At 36.6% G+C, this 19,342-nt stretch overlaps 1 protein-coding gene across 1 annotated transcript in view; it reads right to left on the reverse strand.

Annotated features, from left to right (window-relative positions):
* The window catches only part of LRRD1 (leucine rich repeats and death domain containing 1), a 64,260-nt gene that overhangs the window by 22,702 nt on the left and 22,216 nt on the right, over positions 1 to 19,342 (reverse strand). Inside the window, 2 exon segments of the mRNA XM_003407153.3 lie at positions 973 to 2,667; positions 2,669 to 2,992. Coding sequence (XP_003407201.1) covers positions 973 to 2,667; positions 2,669 to 2,911 — 1,938 coding nt within the window. The 5' untranslated portion in view covers positions 2,912 to 2,992.

Consider the following 19,342-nt stretch of genomic DNA (forward strand, 5'->3'; position numbering starts at 1 on the left):
AGTGCAGGACTTTAGAGTCTTTAACACACTAATGTTCACTGTGACTCTCTAAGAACCCAGTACTTCCCAAAACTATTTGATCGCAGACCCTGTTAATCAAATTAAAGCTAGCCAGATGACAGCTGTGCTCTCTTTATTACTTTACTGAGATCTCACTATCAATCAGTAATGTTTTAATTAAAAAAAAAAAACTATTCCCATAAATTTCACTCTTAGAGTTTAAGTAAAATGAAATGCTAAACATAAAAATGCTTATGCCCATCGATCCACCAATTCTTTAGGGAAACTCTCCCAAGGAAACAGTCTAAAATATGAAAAAGGCCATATTTATGAAGTTCATTACAGCATTATTTATGATGATGAAAAATAACAACATTCCTAAATGCTTAACAACAGAGGATTATTTACATAAATCATGTATTTATTATGATGAATACTGGGAAGATTAACCCATATCATGGAGAAGTGTTTACTAAGTATTAAGTGAAAACGAAGAATTTAAAATTGAGTGCATTCTTTTTAAAACTGTCTATAAGAAAAAGACTAGAAGGAAGTTTTACTAACATACAATCAATAGTTTTATTACCATGATGTGCCTGTGGGATAATTTTTTTTTTCTTTTCTCTGTTTTCCAAATTTTCTGTAATGTGTCTATGTTACAATAATGTAACATAATTTTACATTGTAAAATGTAAATATAACTTTAAAACTCCTTTTATAATTAAACTGAAATTTTAAAAATTCAAAAAATTGCTAGCTTTAATTGCTTGGTATTTCATTTTAACACTTTCCTGTAAAGCTTTTGTGTCATGAAGCGTATTTGCAACCCATATTTAGAAAATAAAATTCCATCCTTTAAAAAATAAAATATACCAGCTAAATTTAAAACACACACACACATACACTAAAGCTTAGATTGTGATCCCCTCCAGTTCCTCCTTCCTCTAAAAGCCCAACATATCGGTCTCTTACCTTTCTCCCATTTATCTGACTTATATTCAGCTCTTCCAGTGATTGAAGATGACACAATTCAATAGGAAAACATACAAACTGATTGCTTGAAAAGTTTAATTTCTGAATTCCTTTTAAGTTACAGATATCCGAAGGGATTGTCTGCATTTGATTTTCTGAAAGATCAAGTACTTGCAAATTTTCTAAAGCACACAATTCTGTAGGGAAAGTTTCAAATTTATTGTGGCATAAAATAAGTACATGGAGTGATACCATATTGGAAATAAATGGTGGAATTTTACTTATTTGATTTTTACCAAGATTCAGGTACTCAAGATTAATAAGGGAACACAGGTGCTCAGAAAATAGGTGGAGTTTGTTTTCATTAAACTCTAAATGAAGCAGTTGTTTACTGAAAGATATATCCACAGGTATTTCTGAAATATAATTGCCATTAAAAATCAAATAATAAAGTGAATCCAAAGCACACAGTCCCACTGGAAAATACATTATTTTGTTATAGCTCAAATTAACTTTAGTCATTTTTCTGCAGTTTTTTATTTCAATGGGAACATCTGTGATTACATTTCCTGAAAATTCAAGGCTGCACAGATTATTAAGATGTGAGATATCTTCCGTTATTTTTAATATACTATTTCTGTTTACATGGAGTGTCCTTAAATTTTTAAGCTTGTGGATATTCTTAGGAAGTTCTACTAATTCATTATCATTAAGACTAAGGCATTCCAACATTATACAGTGGGAAATTTTCTCTGATACTTCTTTCAATAAGTTTTTATCCAGTGTAAGAATCCTGAGTTCCTTGAAATTCCCAATTTTGTATGAAATAACTTCCAATTTATTGTTGGCCAAGTGGAGTTCTTTCATTTTGAGCAATTGAAAAATTTCCACAGCCAAAAAGGTAAGGTTATTGTGATCAAGTGAAAGGCTTTCTAAATTTTTAAGCTCTTCAATTTCTTTTGGCAAACTCCTTATCAGGTTTCCATTAAGGTTTAGTGAAATTAACTTTGGAAGGAAGCACAGAGCTTTAGGAAATATAGTTAACTGATTATATTCCAAACTGAGAATCCTCAAGTTTTTCAAATTATATATAGTTTCTGGTATGTGTTTTAACTTATTTTTAGCCAAATTTAAAATTTCTAAGTTTCCAAGATTTTCTAAGCCAGGAGGAAAACTCTCAATATAATTGTTATTAAAAAAGAGTTGCCTGATATTCCCAAGCTGCGATATTTCTTTAGGGATGTGTGATATTTGGTTGTGACTAACATTTAATATCCTTAAATTAGAAAGTACAGGAATTTCAGATGGAAGTGATGATATCTTATTTTCTTTCAAGGATAGAATTTCAAGTCCTAACAGATCACTTGAGTCTACTTGAAAAGTTTTTATTTGGTTCTTGTCTAAATATAAATACTTCACATATTTGACTTTTAAAATATCATTAGGGAATTCTTGTAAATCTTTGGCCTCAAGGTTAACTGTAAAGTTATCTGACTCTAAGTCAGTTTCTTTCTCATTTTCTTCAGGGAGGTTTGCACTACTTTTTCCTAATGTGTCAAGAGGTAGGTGGTTAAAAAAAGACTGATATTCTTCAGTTGCCTCAGTTATTGATAATGATAGACTTTGTAAAATTTCTGTTTTTGACTCTGAGCTGCCATCTCTAGTACTTGTTTCAGAAACTTGAAGCTTTTTTTTTTAGTTCTTCATTTGTCTCAGACTTATTTTCAGAGGAAGTTGTGGAATCTAGTGTATCCTTTCTAGGAGGTGTTTCAAAGCTCTGGTTGGAAAGTTTCTCTTCCAGGTTATCAGAGCTTTCATTTAATGAAACTGATGTTTCATTAATAAATTCAGGCTCTTCAGTTGACTGTGATCTAGATTCTTGACTAAATTGACTACTGACATCCTCTAGCTCTTCTGAAGTATCCTCTTCTTCAGACATCTTATTTGCAGATACGTTTTATATCATTACAAGATTGTAACTTGATTTTAATTTTCATGTTTAATTTTTTTTCCTCTGAACCTACAAAAAAAATGTTGATATTAAAAGAAGAGATGTAATAAAGATTTCAAAATTGCAAATGAATGCTTAATATATAGAGAGTATAGGGTAGAGAGTAATATTTTACTCTACAAGAAATAATTTAATAAATATAAAAATATATTTATAATAAACTAATTTTATATTTGATTCCTAGTTAAGGTTTATTACTGCATGCACTTATTGTCTGTTACTCTTGAGATCACATTAAAATGGTGGATAGGAGTAAAAGAGATCAAAGAAAATGGGAGATGAGACATTAGGTAATGATAGAACTCAGAAAATTTTTGGAAGACAGAAAGGGGAGAACCAGTGGCATGAATGTGCCACACCTAAAGGGTGCCATTAACATGTGGACATTGTAGATTTTCATGTGGTACTAAAGTGTCTTGTAATGAATTCAGAACATTATGGCAATTTTCCAATAGGTGGTAGTAAAATGTCTTAAGGAATGGGGCATTTTCTGTAAGAACAGGGCTGTACCCTGACTTTGAAGATCTGCGTGACTTCTGAGGTACCTGTACCAACTGAGCATCACGCCTCCTCAGAGGTCTGGGTCCCTACTCTGTAAGGTCCCTTTTCCAAGCTTGTAGCTTCTAATAAACCAACCTCTTCTCTTGTTTCTTCAGCCCTAGGAATGTTACACTTTGCTATCAAGTCGATTCTAACTCATAGCAACCCTACAGAACAGAGTAGAACAGCCCCATAGGGTTCCCAGGGCTGTAACCTCTATGGAAGCAGACTGCCACATCTTTCTCCCCTAGAGTGGCTGGTGGGTTCAAACCACTGACCTTTCAGTTAGCAGCCAAATGCTTAGCCACTGCACCACCAGGGCTCCTGGATGGTAGCTACTCCCTCTATTTGCTATTTCTATATTACTGCAGTCCCCCTCTACCTTTTTAGTTCCCCAATACTCCCTATATTAAGTCCTTTCTATTAAACTGGTATGATTTCTGTGTTCCTGATTAAATGTTTATATACCCTGAAATTGGATTAATATCAGATTGTTAGTACCTTCAGATACTTGGCAGAAGCAAACTAAAATCCTCTCTGGAAGAAGATATCATCTTAGGCTTTGAATTATTTTGTCTACGATTTTTTTCAAATGAAATAACCAGCACACAATGAAATAAAACCAGGTACAGTAGATATCATGCATGAGAGCTACACAAATACAGAACCACAGGTATTCACATGGTAGGTTGGCCTCACAAAGACAGCAAAACAATTATGTTTATTATGGAGATACACAGCCAAACTTAAAAATCCCAACATTAACAGGAAAGCATAACAATTGAAATTACAGATTAAAAAACAAAATAAAACACAACTTAAATTCTAGGACTGAAAAAGGCATTAACCAAAATGAAGAGCTTAGTAGACATATTTAACATAAGCTAGATTGGCTAAAAAGAGAATAGTGAATTGGAAAAAAGATGAGAAGAAACTATCCAGAATGAAGCACAAAGAGTCAAAATGATGAAAAATAGAAAAAAAGAATTATAGAGTATATAGTAGTAAAGTCTAACATACATGTAAATGGAGTTCCAGAAGGACAAAAGAAAGTGAATGGAGCAGAAGCCTTATTTGAAGAGATAATGGCTGAGAATTTTCTTAAGATTTGAGAATTAGGAGGCGAGAACAAGATGGCAGAGTAGTCAGACGCTTTCTGTGGTGTCTCTTACAAGAAAAACAAGAAAAAACAAGTGAATTGATTATATATGACAATCTAGGAGCCCTGAACATCAAAGACAAAGTTGAGGAGTCAGACTGAGCGGCAGGGGTAAGGCGAGACAGTTCAGAAGCAGCGAGGATTTGCCAAACCTGACCTGGCCAGCACCCTACACACTGGATTGGCTGGCACCCGTGGGCTCAGACAAACAGTAGCGCTCAGGACATGTTTTCCATACCAGGAGAGACTGAGCAGCGGAGAGTCTGCCCAGGCCTGCAGAACCGAGGGGAAAGTGGCACCGAATCTAACCTACCACATGGGATCAAAAAAACTCGTGCCCCCCCACCCCCGGGAGGTACCTCTCTCCTGTTTACCCACCCTCTCCCTGCTCTGCTCTGGTCCCAATCCAGCTTCAGCAACTGCTGCACTCCCTGGTCCAGAAGTGGGACCCATGGTGTGCCCCAAACCATTCTCCTGGCTTTGGAGATGGAACAAATTAACAAAAAGGAAAAAAATAATCTGCCAGCTCCCCTAAACCAGGAACTCAGGGCAGGCACAGCCCCTTTGCCTAGGCACAGGCATAAGGGGTCCACAGATGTTGAATGCCTTTTGTCCTTGCCTAGACCTGTGTGAGCCCATTTCAACAGCATAGGCCCTCATTAGCACAGTACAACAGGGTATATACCTGAAGCCTATTTTCAACTGCAACAGCTAACGGGGAGTGGCAGACTCATAACATTTGACACCACCCTGCCCCTTAAGCAAGGTCCTCATCTACCTACATCAGGGGCCTAAGGACTGGTGGTTCCACCTACTCCACCTAGCCACCTGAGACAGGGGTCCGAGAATAAGTGGTACCTACCCATCCTTACAGCCAACAGCATTAGGGGCCCAAAGGCCGGCTGCAAAACCACCCTCCTATGCACTCTAGGGAACAGGGACATGCCTTCCACCCAGGCACTCAATGGTAACTGTCAGCCCCCTGCCTTGCTCAGCACTTAACAACCCACTGCAGCCAGAAACCTGTGCCTACTCCAATTACCCCCACGTAGCCCTGCCTATCTAGGACTGTAAGTGAGAGTCTGCACCACACGCTTGTTGACCAATGACGTGGACACCTGAGCCAAATCCACATAAGAAAAGTAAACAGACTCCTGGGCTCACATACCTAGTAACAGCTTTAACCACCTGACAAAAGGACATGAAAGCTTCAAGGATGCCTATCATCAAAGTAGTTCATACAACCAGTCTACTTGGTGTATCGAAACAAAACAAGAAGCTAGGACAGAGTAAGCAAAAATAAAATAAATAAATATAACTCATTGGTAGCTCAGAGACAACAGTCAATACCAAATCACACGGTGGCTTCAGCAAGTGACCAAAACAAAGAACTAAGAAACCTTCTGGAGGAAGATAGGATCTTGGAATTACTGGAGGTAAAATGCAAAAGATTAATATACAGAGCTCTTCAAGAGATCAGGAAGGAGATCAGGCAAAATGCAGATCAAGCCAAGGAACACACAGACAAAGCAACAGAGGAACTTAAGAAGGTTATACAAGAACGTAATGACAAATTTAACAGGCTGCAAGAATCCATAGAGAGACAGTAAACAGAAATCCAAAGATTAACAATAAAATTTCAGAATTAAACAATTCAATAGATAGTCATAAGAGCAGAACTGAGGGAATGGAAGTCAGAATTAGTGAGATTAAAGATAAAGCACTTGACATCAATTTATTTTAGGAAAAATCAGATTAAAAAAACTTTTAAAAATGGAGAAACCCTAGGAATTACGTGGTACTCTATCAAGAGGAATAACCTATGAGTGATTGGAGTACCAGAACCAGAGGGGTTCACAGAAAATACAGAGAGAGCTGTTGAAGATTTGTTGGCAGAAAACTTCCCTGATATTGTGAAAGATAAGACAATATCTTCTATCCAGTTCACTGAACCCCAAACAGAATAGATCCCAAAAGAAAGTCACCAAGACATAAACACACTTGACAAAACCAAAGATAAAGAGAGAATTTTAAGAGCGGCTAGGGATAAAAAAAAAGTCGTCTAAAAAGGAAAGTCAATAAGACTAAGCTGGAACTACTCAGCAGAAACCATGCAGGCAAGAAGGAAATGGGATGACATATATAAAACCCTGAAGGAAAAAAATTGCCAGCCAAGAATTATATATACAGCAAAACTGTCTCTCACATATGATGGTGAAATTAGGGCATTTCCAGATAAATAGAAGTTAAGTGAATTCGTTAAAAAGAAACCAAAATTACAAGAAATACTAAAGGAAGTCCTCTGGTTAGAGAATCAATAACATCAGATAACAACCCAAGACTAGAAGACAGAACAGAACAACCAGATATGATTCAACCCAGATAGGCAAGTCACGAAAGTAAATCAGAGCTAAAGCATTGAAAATAGGGAAACAGAGACATCACTATGCAAAAGATGACAACATTAAAACAAAAAAGAGGGACTAAATAATGTAGTCATAGAACTTTCATATGGAGAGGAAGTCAGGGCAATACCAAGAAATAAAAGATTGGTTTAAATTTAGAAAAACAGTGTTAAATATTAAGGTAACAACCAAAAAAACTAACAATCCTACACATCAAAATAAAAAAGAAGAAAAACATAGACTCAGCAAATACAAATCAACGACTACGAAAGAGGAAAAGAAAATTCATAGAGAAAAACCACTCAGCACAGAAAATTAAGTGGAACAAATGACTGTCAACAACACACACAAAAAAATACATCAAAATGACAGCATTAAAATCATACCCATTAGTAATTATGTTGAATGTAAATGGATTAAATGCACCAATAAAGACAGAGAGAGTGGCAGAAGGGATAAAAAAAAAACATGATCTGTCTATATGCTACCTATAAGAGACACACCTTAGACTCAAAGACACAAACTAAAACTCAAAGTACAAAAAAAATATATCAAGCAAACAATAATAAAAAAAGAGCAGGAGGCAATATTAATCTCTGACAAAAGTCTTAAAAGTAAAAGCCACCACAAAGGATAAGGAAGAACACTATATAATAATATATATAATTTTTTATATATATATATAAAATATGTAATACATGAGGAGGATATAACCATAATAAATATTTATACACCCAACAACAGGGCTCCAAAATACATAAAAACAAACAAACAAAAAAACTCTAACAGCATTGAAAAGAGAAATAGACAGCTCCACAATAATAGCAGGAGATTTCAACACACCACTTTCAGTGAAGGACAAAACATCCAGAGAGAAGCTCAGTAAAGACATGAAAGATCTAAATGCCACAATCAACCAACTTCATCTCATAGACATATACTCAACACTCCACCCAACAGCAGCTAATTATACTTTCTTTTCCAATGCACATGGAACATTCTCCAGAATAGACCAGACACATATTAGGCCACAAAGCAAGCCTTAACAGAGTCCAAAACATTGAAATATTACAAAGCATCTTTTCTGACCATAAAGCCATAAGTAGAAATCAGTAACACAAAAAGCAAGGAAAAAAATTCAAAGACATGGAAACTGAACAACACCTTGCTCAAAAACTAGTGAAGAAATCAAGAATGGAATAAAGAAATTCACAGAATCAGACGAGAATGAAAACACACGCTATCAGAACCTTTGGGACACAACAAAAGCAGTGCTCAAAGGTCAATTTATAGCAATAAATGCATCCATCCAAAAAGAAGAAAGGGCCAAAATCAAAACATTAACCCTACAACTTGAACAAATAGAAAGAGAGCAGTAAAAGTAGGCCATGGACACCAGAAGAAAGGGTATAATAAAAATTGGAGCAGAAATAAATAAAATAGAGAATAGAAAAACAATTGAAAGAGTTAACAAGACTAAAAGCTGGTTCTTTGAAAGATCAACAAAATCGATAAACCACTGCCAAGCTGACAAAAGAAAAACAGGAGAGGAAGCAAATAACCCGAATAAGAAATGAGGTGGGCAGTATCACAACAGACCTAACGGAAATTAAAAGAATCATAACAGAATACTATGAAAAATTGTACTCTTACAAATTTGAAAACCTAGAAGAAATGGACAAATATCTAGAAACATACTACCTACCTAAACTAACACAAAAAGAGGTAAAACAATGAAATAAACCCATAACTAAAGAAGAGATAAAGAGGTAATTAAAAAAACTCCCAACAAAAAAACAAAATGGCTGGCTTTGATGGCTTCACTGGAGAATTCTACCAAGCTTTCAGAGGAGAGTTAACACCACTAATACTAAATGTATTTCAGGGCATAGAAAAAAATGGAGCACTCCCAAACTCATTCTATGAAGCCAGCATAACTCTGATACCAAAAACAGGTAAAGACACCACAAGAAAATTACAGACTAATATCTCTCATGAACATAGACACAAAAATCCTCAACAAAATTCTAGCCAATAGAACTCAACAACATATCAAAAAAATAATTCACCATGACCAAGTGGAATTCATACCAGGTATGCAGGGATGGTTCAACATTAGAAAAACAATCAATGTAATCCATCACATAAATAAAACAACAGATAAGAACCACATGGTCTTATCAATTGCTGCAGAAAAGGCAATTGACAAAGTACAACACCCATTCACGATTTAAAAAAAAAAAAAAAAAACCTCTCAGCAAAATAAGAACAGAAAGGAAATTCCTCAACATAATAAATGGCATTTACACAAAGCCAACAGCCAACATCACCCTAAATGTAGAGAGTCTGAAAGCATTTCCCTTGAGAACAGTAACCCAACAAGGATACCCTTTATCATCACTCTTATTCAACATTGTGCTGGAGGTCCTAGCCAGTGCGATAGGGCAAGAAAAAGAAACAAAAGGCATGCAAATTGGTAAGGAAGAAATAAAAGTATCCCTATTTGCAGGTGATATGATCTTATACATAGAAAACCCCAAAGAATCCACAAGAAAACTACTGGAATAGAAGATTTCAGCAAAGTATCAGGATACAAGATAAGAATACAAAAATCAGTTGGATTCCTCTACACCAACAAAGAGAACTTCGAAGAGGAAATCACCAAATCAATACCATTTACAATAGCCCCCAAGAAGATAAAATACTTAGGAATAAACCTGAGATGTAAAACACGTATACAAAGAAAACTACAAGACACTACTGCAAGAAACCAAAAGAGACCTACATAAGTGGAAAAACACAGCTTGCTTATGGATAGGAAGAATCAACATTGTGAAAATGTCAATTCTACCCAAAGTGACGTACAGGTACAATGCAATCCTGATCCAAAATCCAACCACACTTTTTAACGAGTTGGAGAAACAAATCAACATCATCATATGGAAATGGAAGAGGCCCTGGATAAGTAAAACATTACTGAAGAAGAACAAAGTGAGAGGCCTTACACTGCCTGATTTTAGAACCTATTATATCACCACTTTTTTTTTTTTTTTATATCACCACAGCAGTCAAAACAGCCTGGTAGTGGTGCAACAACAAATATATAAACCAATAGAACAGAATTAAGAATACAGATGTAAATTCACCCACCTATGAGCAGCTGATATTTGACAAAGGCCCAAAGCCTATTAAATGGGGAAAAGATAGCCTGTTTAACAAATAGTGCTGGCATAGCTGGATATCCATCTGCAAAAAAATGAAACAAGACCCATACTCACACCAAGTACAAAAACTAACTCAAAATGGATCAAAGATCTAAATATAAAATCTAAAATGATAAAGACCATGGAAGAAAAAATAGGGACAATGCCAGCAGCCCTAATACATGGCATAAACAGAATACAAAACATAACTAACAATGTACAAACACCAGAAGAGAAACTAGATAACTGGGAGCTCCTAAAAATTAAACACTTATGCTCATCCAAAGACTTCACCAAGAGAGTAAAAAGACAACCTACAGACTGGGAAAAAAATTTTCGCTAGGACAGATCTGACCAGGGTCTAATCTCTAATATCTACATGATACTGCAAAACCTCAACACCAAAAAGGCAAATAACCCAATTAAAAAATGGGCAAAGGATATGAACACACACTTCACCAAATAAGACAATCAGGAGGCTAACAGATATATGAGGAAATGCTCACCATCATTAGCCATTAGAGAAATGCAAATCAAAATTACAGTAAGATATCATCTCACCCCAACAAGGCTAGCCTTAATCCAAAAAACACAAAATAATATATGTTGAAGAGGTTGTGGAGAGACTGGAACACTTATACATGGTTGGTGGGAATGTAAAATGGTACAACCACTTTGGAAATCGATTTGGCGCTTCCTTAAAAAGCTAGAAATAGAACTACCATATGATCCAGCAATCCCACTCCTTGGAACATATCCTAGAGAAACAAGAGCCTACACACGAATAGATATATGCACACCCATGTTCACTGCAGCACTGTTCACAATAGCAAAAAGATGGAAACAACCTAGGTGCCCATCAACAGAAGAATAGATAAACAAATTATAGTATATTCAACACAATAGAATACTACACAATGATAAAGAACAATGATGAATACTTGAAACATCTCACAACATGGATGAATGTGGAGGGCATTATGCTGAGTGAAGTCAGTCACCTGCAAAAGAACAAATATTGTATGAGACCACTATTATAAGAACTCAAGAAAAGGTTGAAACACAGAAAAAAAAAAACTTTCTTTGATGGTTACAATGGTGGGGAGGGAAAGAGAGGAGAATTCACTAACTAGATAGTAGACAAGAATTATCTTAGGTCAAGGGAAGGACAACACACAATACAAGGGGAGTCAGCACAACCAAAAGCTAAGAAGTTTCCTGAACACAACAAAACACTTCGAGGGACAGAGTAGCAGGGGTGAGGGTCTGGGGACCATGGTTTTGGGGGACATCTAGGTCAAGTGGCATAACAAAGTTTATTAAGAAAAGTTCTGCATCCCACTTTGGTGAATGGCGTCTGGGGTCTTAAAAGCTGGGGATCTGCCATCTAAGATGCATCAACTGGTCCCAAACCACTTGGAGCAAAGGAGAATGAAGAACACCAAAGACACAAGGAAAATACGAGCCCAAGAGAAAGAACAGGCCACATAAACCAGAGACTCCATCAGCCTGAGACCAGAAGAACTAGATGGGGCCCAACTACCACAAATGATCGCCCTGATGGGGTACGTAACAGAGTCCCTGATGGAGCAGGAGAAACGTGGGGTGCAGAATTCAAATTCTAGTAAAAAGACCAGACTTAATGGTCTGACTGAGACTGGAGGGACCCCTGAAGACATGGCTCCTGGACTCTCTGTTAGCCCAGAACTGAAACCATTCCAGAAGCCAACTCTTCAGACAAGATTAAACTGGACTAAAAAAAACTATAAAATACAAAATGATACTTGTGAAAACAGTGCTTCTTAGCTCAAGTAGATACATGAGACTAAATGGGCAGCTCCTGTCCGGAGGCTAGATGAGAAGGTAAAAAGGGACAGGAGCTGATTCAATGGACACAGGAAATCCAGGGTGGAAAGGAGGAATGTGCTGTCGCATTATAGGGAGAGCAACTAGGGTCCCATAACAATGTGTGTATAACTTTTTGTATGAGAAACTAACTTGAACTGTAAACTTTCACTTAAAGCACAATAAAATGAAAAAAAAAAAATGTTCTGCATCCCACTTTGGTGAGTGGCGTCTGGGGTCTTAAAAGCTAGTGATCGGCCATCTAAGATGCATCGTTTGGTCCCAACCCACCTGGAGCAAAAGAGAACGAAGAACTCCAAAGACACACGGAAAATATTAGCCCAAAAGACAGAAAGGGCCACATTAACCAGTGACTCCATCAGCCTGAGACCAGAAGAACTAGATGGTGCCCAGCTACCACCAATGACTGCCCTGACAGGGAACACGGCAGAGAGTCCTTGATGGAGCAGGAGAAAATTGTGGTGCAGAACTCAAGTTCACGTAAAAAGACCAGACTTAATGGTCTGACTGAGACTACAGGAACCCCAGAAGACATAGCCCCTGGGCTCTGTTGATCCAGAGCTAAAACCATTTCCAAAACCAACTTTTTAGACAAAGATTAGACTGGACTGTAAAACATAAAACAATACTCATGAAGAGTGTGCTTCTTAGTTCAAGTAGATACATGAGACCAAATGGACGGCTCCTGTCCGGAGGCAGGATGAGATAGGAGCTGGTTGAATGGACACGGGAAACTCAGGGTGGAAAGGGGGAACGTAGTGTCACATTATAGGGATTACAACTAGGGTCACATAATATGTGTATAAATTTTTGTAATAGAAATGAACTTGAGCTGTAAACTTTCACCTAAAGCACAATAAAAAAAAAAGGAAAAAAATTTAAGAATTAAATCAGATTTAAGAATCCCAACAAATTGAAAGGAGGACAAATAAAATGAGACCCACTCCAGATATATAATAGTGAAATTTCAGACTGCCAAAGACAAAGAGAAAATCATAAAAGCAGTAACTGATAAGACAAGAAAATATATAACAGCCAAAAAAATAAACAATAATTAGTAAAAAGACAATGTGAACATCACGATAAAATCACCTAACCTAATAAATGTATATAGAACACCTCACCCAACAACTGCAGAATATACATTTTTTACGAGTACACACAGAACATTTATAAACATTTACCATATACTGAGTTATAAAGACTCTCAATAAATTTCAAAGGACTAAAATCATACACAGTATATTCTAAAAACAAAAGAAAATCCCTACATGTTTAGAAATATACTTCTAAACAACAACTATGTCAAAGAAAAAAAAAACAATTTGTAAGTATGTAATAACAAAAAATACTATATATTGGGCAATGGATATGAACAGGCACTTCACTAAAGAAGACATTCAGGCTGCTAACAGATGCATGAGGAAATGCTCTTGATCATTAGCCATTAGAGAAATGCAAATCAAAACTACAGTGAGATTCCATCTCACTCCAACAAGGCTGGCATTAATCCAAAAAACACAAAATAACAAATGTTGGAGAGGCTATGGAGATACTGGAACACTTATACACTGCTGGTGGGAATGTAAAATGGTACAAACACTTTGGAAATTGATTTGGCACTTCCTTAAAAATCTAGAAATAGAACTACCATACGAACCAGCAATCCCACTCCTCAGAATACATCCTAGAGAAATAAGAGCCTTTACACAAACCGATATATGCACACCATGTTTACTGCAGCACTGTTTACAATAGCAAAAAGATGGAACCAACCAAGGTGCCTGCCCATCGACAGATGAATGGATAAATAAATTATGGTATATTCACACAATGGAATACTACACATCGATAACAAACAGTGATGAATCTATGAAACATTTCATAACATGCAGAAACCTGGAAGGCATTATGCTGAGTGAAATTAGTCAGTTGCAAAAGGACAAATATTGTATAAGACCACTTTTATAAGATCTTGAAAAATAGTTTAAGCTGAGAACACATTCTCTTGTGGTTACGAGAGCGGGGAGGGAGGGTAGAAGACGGGTATTTACTAAATAGATAATAGAAAAGACCTACTTTATGTGAAGGGAAGGACAACACTCAACACAGAGGAGGTTAGCACAACTGGACTAAAATGAAGCAAAGAAGTTTCCTGAATAAACTGAATGCTTCAAAGGTCAGCGAAGCAGGGGCAGGGGTTTGGGAACTATGATTTCAGGGGACATCTAAGTCAACTGGCATAATCAAATCTGTTAAGAAAACATTCTGCATCCCATTTTGAAGAGTGGCGTCTGGGGTCTTAAACACTAGCAAGCGGCCATCTAAGATGCATAAATGAATCTCAACCCACCTGGATCAAAGAAGAATGCAGAACACCAAGGACACAAGGTAATAATGAGCCCAAGAGACAGAAAGGGCTACATGAACCAGAGACTACATCATCCTGAGACCAGAAGAACTAGATGGTGCCCAGCCACAACCGTTGACTGCCCTGACAGGCAACACAACAGAGAACCCCTGAAGGAGCAGGAGAACAGTAGGATGCAGACCCCAAATTCTCATAAAAAGACCAGACTTAATGATCTGACTGAGACTAGAAGGACCCCGGTGGTCATGGCCCCCAGACCTGTCGGCCCAGGACAGGAACCATTCCCGAAGCCAACTCTTCAGACATGGATTGGATTGGACAATGTATTGGAGAGGGATGCTGGTGAGGTATGAGCTACTTGGATCAGGTGGACACTTGAGACTATGTTGGCATATCCTGCCTGGAGGGGAGATGGGAGGGTAGAGGGGCTTAGAAGTTGGCAAAATAGACACGAAAAGAGAGAGTGGAAGGAGGGAGTGGGCTGTCTCATGGTGGGGAGAGTAATTGGGAATAAGTAGCAAGGTGTATAAAACTTCTTTTACTGGGTATGTAAGTTTTTATGTGAGAGACTGACTTGATTTGTAAACTTTCACTTAAAGCACAATAGAAATTATTTTAAAAAACTCCTATACATCAAAAGATGTTCAGCATCATTAGTCATTAGAGAAAGGAAATTTAAAATGATGAGATACCGCTAAACACCTATTAGAATGACTAAAATTTTAAAAATGTTGACAATACCTACTGCTCATGAGGATGTAACTGAAAGTTATACATTGAGGTGGAAACACAAAATGGTATAGCCCTTCTGGATAACAATTTGGCTATTTTTATAAAATCAAACATATGCTTACCAATGTGATCCAGCAATTTCACTCTTGGGTATTTATTCTATAGTGATCGTTCTTAATTAGGAGACATTTCAATTACAGACATTTTTGGTTGTCACAACTGGGGGAGGAGCAACGTGCTACTGGTATTTAGTGGGTTGGAGCCAGGGATGCTGCTAAACATCTACAATACACAGGACAGCTCCCACAGCAAATAAATATCTGGCCTAAAATATTAATAGTGCTGAGCTTGAGATAGCTTACCACAGAGAAATAAAAACTTTCATTCACAAAAATCTATACATACAAAAATTTACACACATGTTTATAGCAGTTCTAGCAATAATCTCTAAAATTTCTATTCATAATTCAAAATTGGAAACAGTCCATCTATCCTTCAACAGATGAATGGATAAACAAACTGTGGTGAATCCATATAATGGAATACTACACAGCAATAAAAAGCAATGAACTGTTGATACACACCACAACTTGAATGATTCTCAAAAGCAATATGCTAAGTGAAACAAGCCCATTGCATATTTAAAAGGTTATATATACTGTATGATTCGTTTTCCATACCATTCTCAAGAAGACAAAACTCTAGCGATAGGGAACAGATCAGTTATCGTCAAAGGTCCAGGGAGGAAGGGAAGTGCGACTATAAGGGATGGTATGAAAGAGTTTTTCAGGGTGATGGAACTGAACTGTAACCTGATAGTAGTGGTGGTTACACAAATCTATACGTGTGTTAAAATCATACAACTGTAGACCAAAAAAGTTGTTTTCACTATTTGATAATTTTTTAGGTTGCAGGATGTAGCTAAAGTCATGTTTAGAAAGAAATTTATGGCCTTAAATGTATATATTAGAAAAGAAGAAAACTGAAAATTAATAACTTAAGAAGTTAGAAAAAAATATGAAAATAAACCTAAAGTAAAAGACATTATTAAAGGTGAGAGCAGAATTTAAGAGAAAAATGTAATAGAAGGGTTTAATAGTACAAAAATCAGTTCTCTGAAAGCACTTTAAAAACACATCTGGTGAGACTGATGATTGAAAAAAATAAAAAAAAAGGAGAGAGAAGACATAAATAACTAAAATATTAGGAACACGAAAAGGGACCTAGTTCTAGAAAACCTACAGCCATTAAAACCGACAATAAGAGGATATTAAGGAGACATACCAGCCCTGGGGCAAAGAGGAGAAGGCAGAAGGGAACAGGAAAGCTGGTAATAGGGAACCCAAGGTTGAGAGGTGAAGAGTGTTAACATGTTGTGGGGTGGTTAACCAATGTCATAAAACAGTATGTGTAGTGTTTAATGAGAAACGAGTTTGTTCTGTAAACCTTCACCTAAAGTACAATAAATAAAAAAAAAAAAAAAGACAAGAGGATATTATAAACAACTTTATGCCAATAATAATGAAAATCTAGATAAAATGGACAAATTCATAGGAAAAAACAGCACTTATCACAACTGACACAAGATTTTGAATCTGTACTTAAAAAGGCAAAACAAAACTCCAGACCCAAATGACTTAACTGGACATCCATATGGAAAGAAAAAAATAAGGTGACCTCTACTTCACCAGCCACAAAAGTCTGTTTTAGGTGGGCTATAGGCAGTGCAAAAGGTTAATGCACTTGGCTGCTAACCAAACGGTTGGAGGCTGGAGTCCACCCAGAAGAAAGTCCTGGCAATTACCTTCTGAAAAATCAGCCACTGAAAACCTTACCGAATACAGTTCTATTCTGACACACATTGCGTTGTCATGAGCTGGCATTGGCTCAACAACTGGAGAAACAGATTTAAATGTGAAAAGTAAAACAATAAGGATTCAGATAGATGATAGAAGAGGACGTCTTCATGACCTTGGAATAAAGAATGTCTTCAGCGGACACAAAAAGTTTTGTTTGTAATAGCAACATATTGGAAAAGCAAGACTGTCCATAATTACATATTATAGAGCTAACTTCAACAGAATCTTTACCCCAGCAGGCTGGAATGAGGTTTAGTCAATACACGTTCAGCTTTTTTTCTTTAGTGCTAAAAGTCATCAAAATAATGTCTAAAAGCTCCCCACTCAAAGTTTCTCAAAACGTTTCTTACAGCTTTAACAATCATTTTTACTATGTTGAGTCAAAGTATTTGAGTTTATAATTTTGTTTCCCCATGTGTTTTGTTATATTTTAACTTTATGGCTTGTGCCTTTTGTGCCTTATTTAAGAAATTCTTACATATTTACTTCCAGCATTTACCCACTGGATCCCAGGGTAATATGAAGAAAGTTTGACAGGGCTTATTCACAAAGGTGTGGGTGGAGCATAAGGAAACACAACGGATAGGGAAGTAGTACCCCTGGCTAGTAACAGTGAGCCCACTGTTACCCCTAAGGCTGAAGGGGAAGAAGCAAGAGAAAATGCAGAGAGAGTGCACTATGGACAAAGGCCACTTGAAGGGAGCTGGGACACTGGATGGAGGAACACAGTCAATCTGCAGCAATGCTGCAGTGAGAGAGCCAGGAAAATAAATCCCCAATCTCATTCTCCTCCCTTCCTCTCATCTTCTGGTGGAACTTTCCATTAGCCAAACATAAAAGACATTCGATGCAGTGTATACAGTTCAGCTCCACAGAGTACAATGCAGAATGGAGAAGGGCAGAGATTGCAAAAATGGTCATAAATCTTTCCCATCTTTGTATGCACTCCAAAAGGCAGAGTCTATTTCTCCCCTCTTGAGTTAGCTTGGCCATGTGATTTGCTTTGCCAACGAGGCATCAGCAAACGCGATACAAGCAGAGGTCTGAAAATCACTTACACATTAGAATTTACAGAACTGTCTTCTTACAGTTTTTTGGATCCCAGAGTAGATCGGTGCTATGTGAAAAACTGTGGTCTAGCATACTGGATAAGAGACATGTGGACGGTTCACCTTAGCCTTTGGCCAGCCAACAACCAGAATCAATGATTTAGCTGACTGGCAGCTCACCACAGATGCATGCGTAAGCCCAGCCAAGACCATCAGAAGAACTGCCCAGCTGAGCTCAGCCCAAACTGCTAACCCACAGAATTTTGACCCAAATAAAACATTTGTTATGCAGCAAAAGCTAACTTATTCAAGGGGCAAATGAAAGACATCCAGAACAAATTCTAAAATGTTTTAGGCTTTACTTCTCAGTTGAGTTCTTTACATAAAAATTATTTTGTATATGATGTGTGGGTCTGTTTCTGGACTTTCAAGTCTATTCCCTTCATCTATTTGTCTAAGTTTGCATCAATACTACACATTTTAATGATTACAACTTTATAATAAATCTCAATATCTGGTAGGAAAAGTCCTCTCACCTGATCATTTTTCTTCACAACTATTGTGGTATCTCAATCCTTTATATAGCCTTAGGAATTTCAAGATCATTCTGTCACTTTCCATAGAATATCTTGTTTCAAGGATTTAAGTTGAATTAAATTTGTGGATTAATTTGAAGAAGAAATGATATAGTTATGATAACAAGTTTTCCTATTTAATAACATGGTATATTTCTGTTCCTACTGGGAATGGTATTTTTTTTTTCTATTTTTTTGTTTTTTAGTTTTTAAAATATTAGTGTATAGGAACACTCCTAATTTTTTATGTTGATCTTATATCCAGTGATCTGGCTGGGCTCTTTCATTAGTTATAATAATTTATACATGCTCCTTTTCTAGTTGGACGATATTTTAAATATTAACAGTTTTTCTTTTTGTCCAATTCTATTACTCTTTGTTATTATTGTCTTATTGTATTTGTTAAGTACAATGTATTTGTATTGTACAATGTGGTGTAGTAGGGGTGACAGCAGCTATCTTTGTCCTGTTCCTTTAGCTGTCTTCCACAGAATAAATAATCTGCTAAAATAATCTGCCAATATATTACAACAATAAAATTTTTTAAATTGAAAATCTAGCATTTCTTGGATAAATCAAAACTTGTTCATGATGTATTAC

Source organism: Loxodonta africana, chromosome 8 (genome assembly GCF_030014295.1).
Source record: "Loxodonta africana isolate mLoxAfr1 chromosome 8, mLoxAfr1.hap2, whole genome shotgun sequence".
Classification (NCBI taxonomy): Eukaryota; Metazoa; Chordata; class Mammalia; order Proboscidea; family Elephantidae; genus Loxodonta; species Loxodonta africana.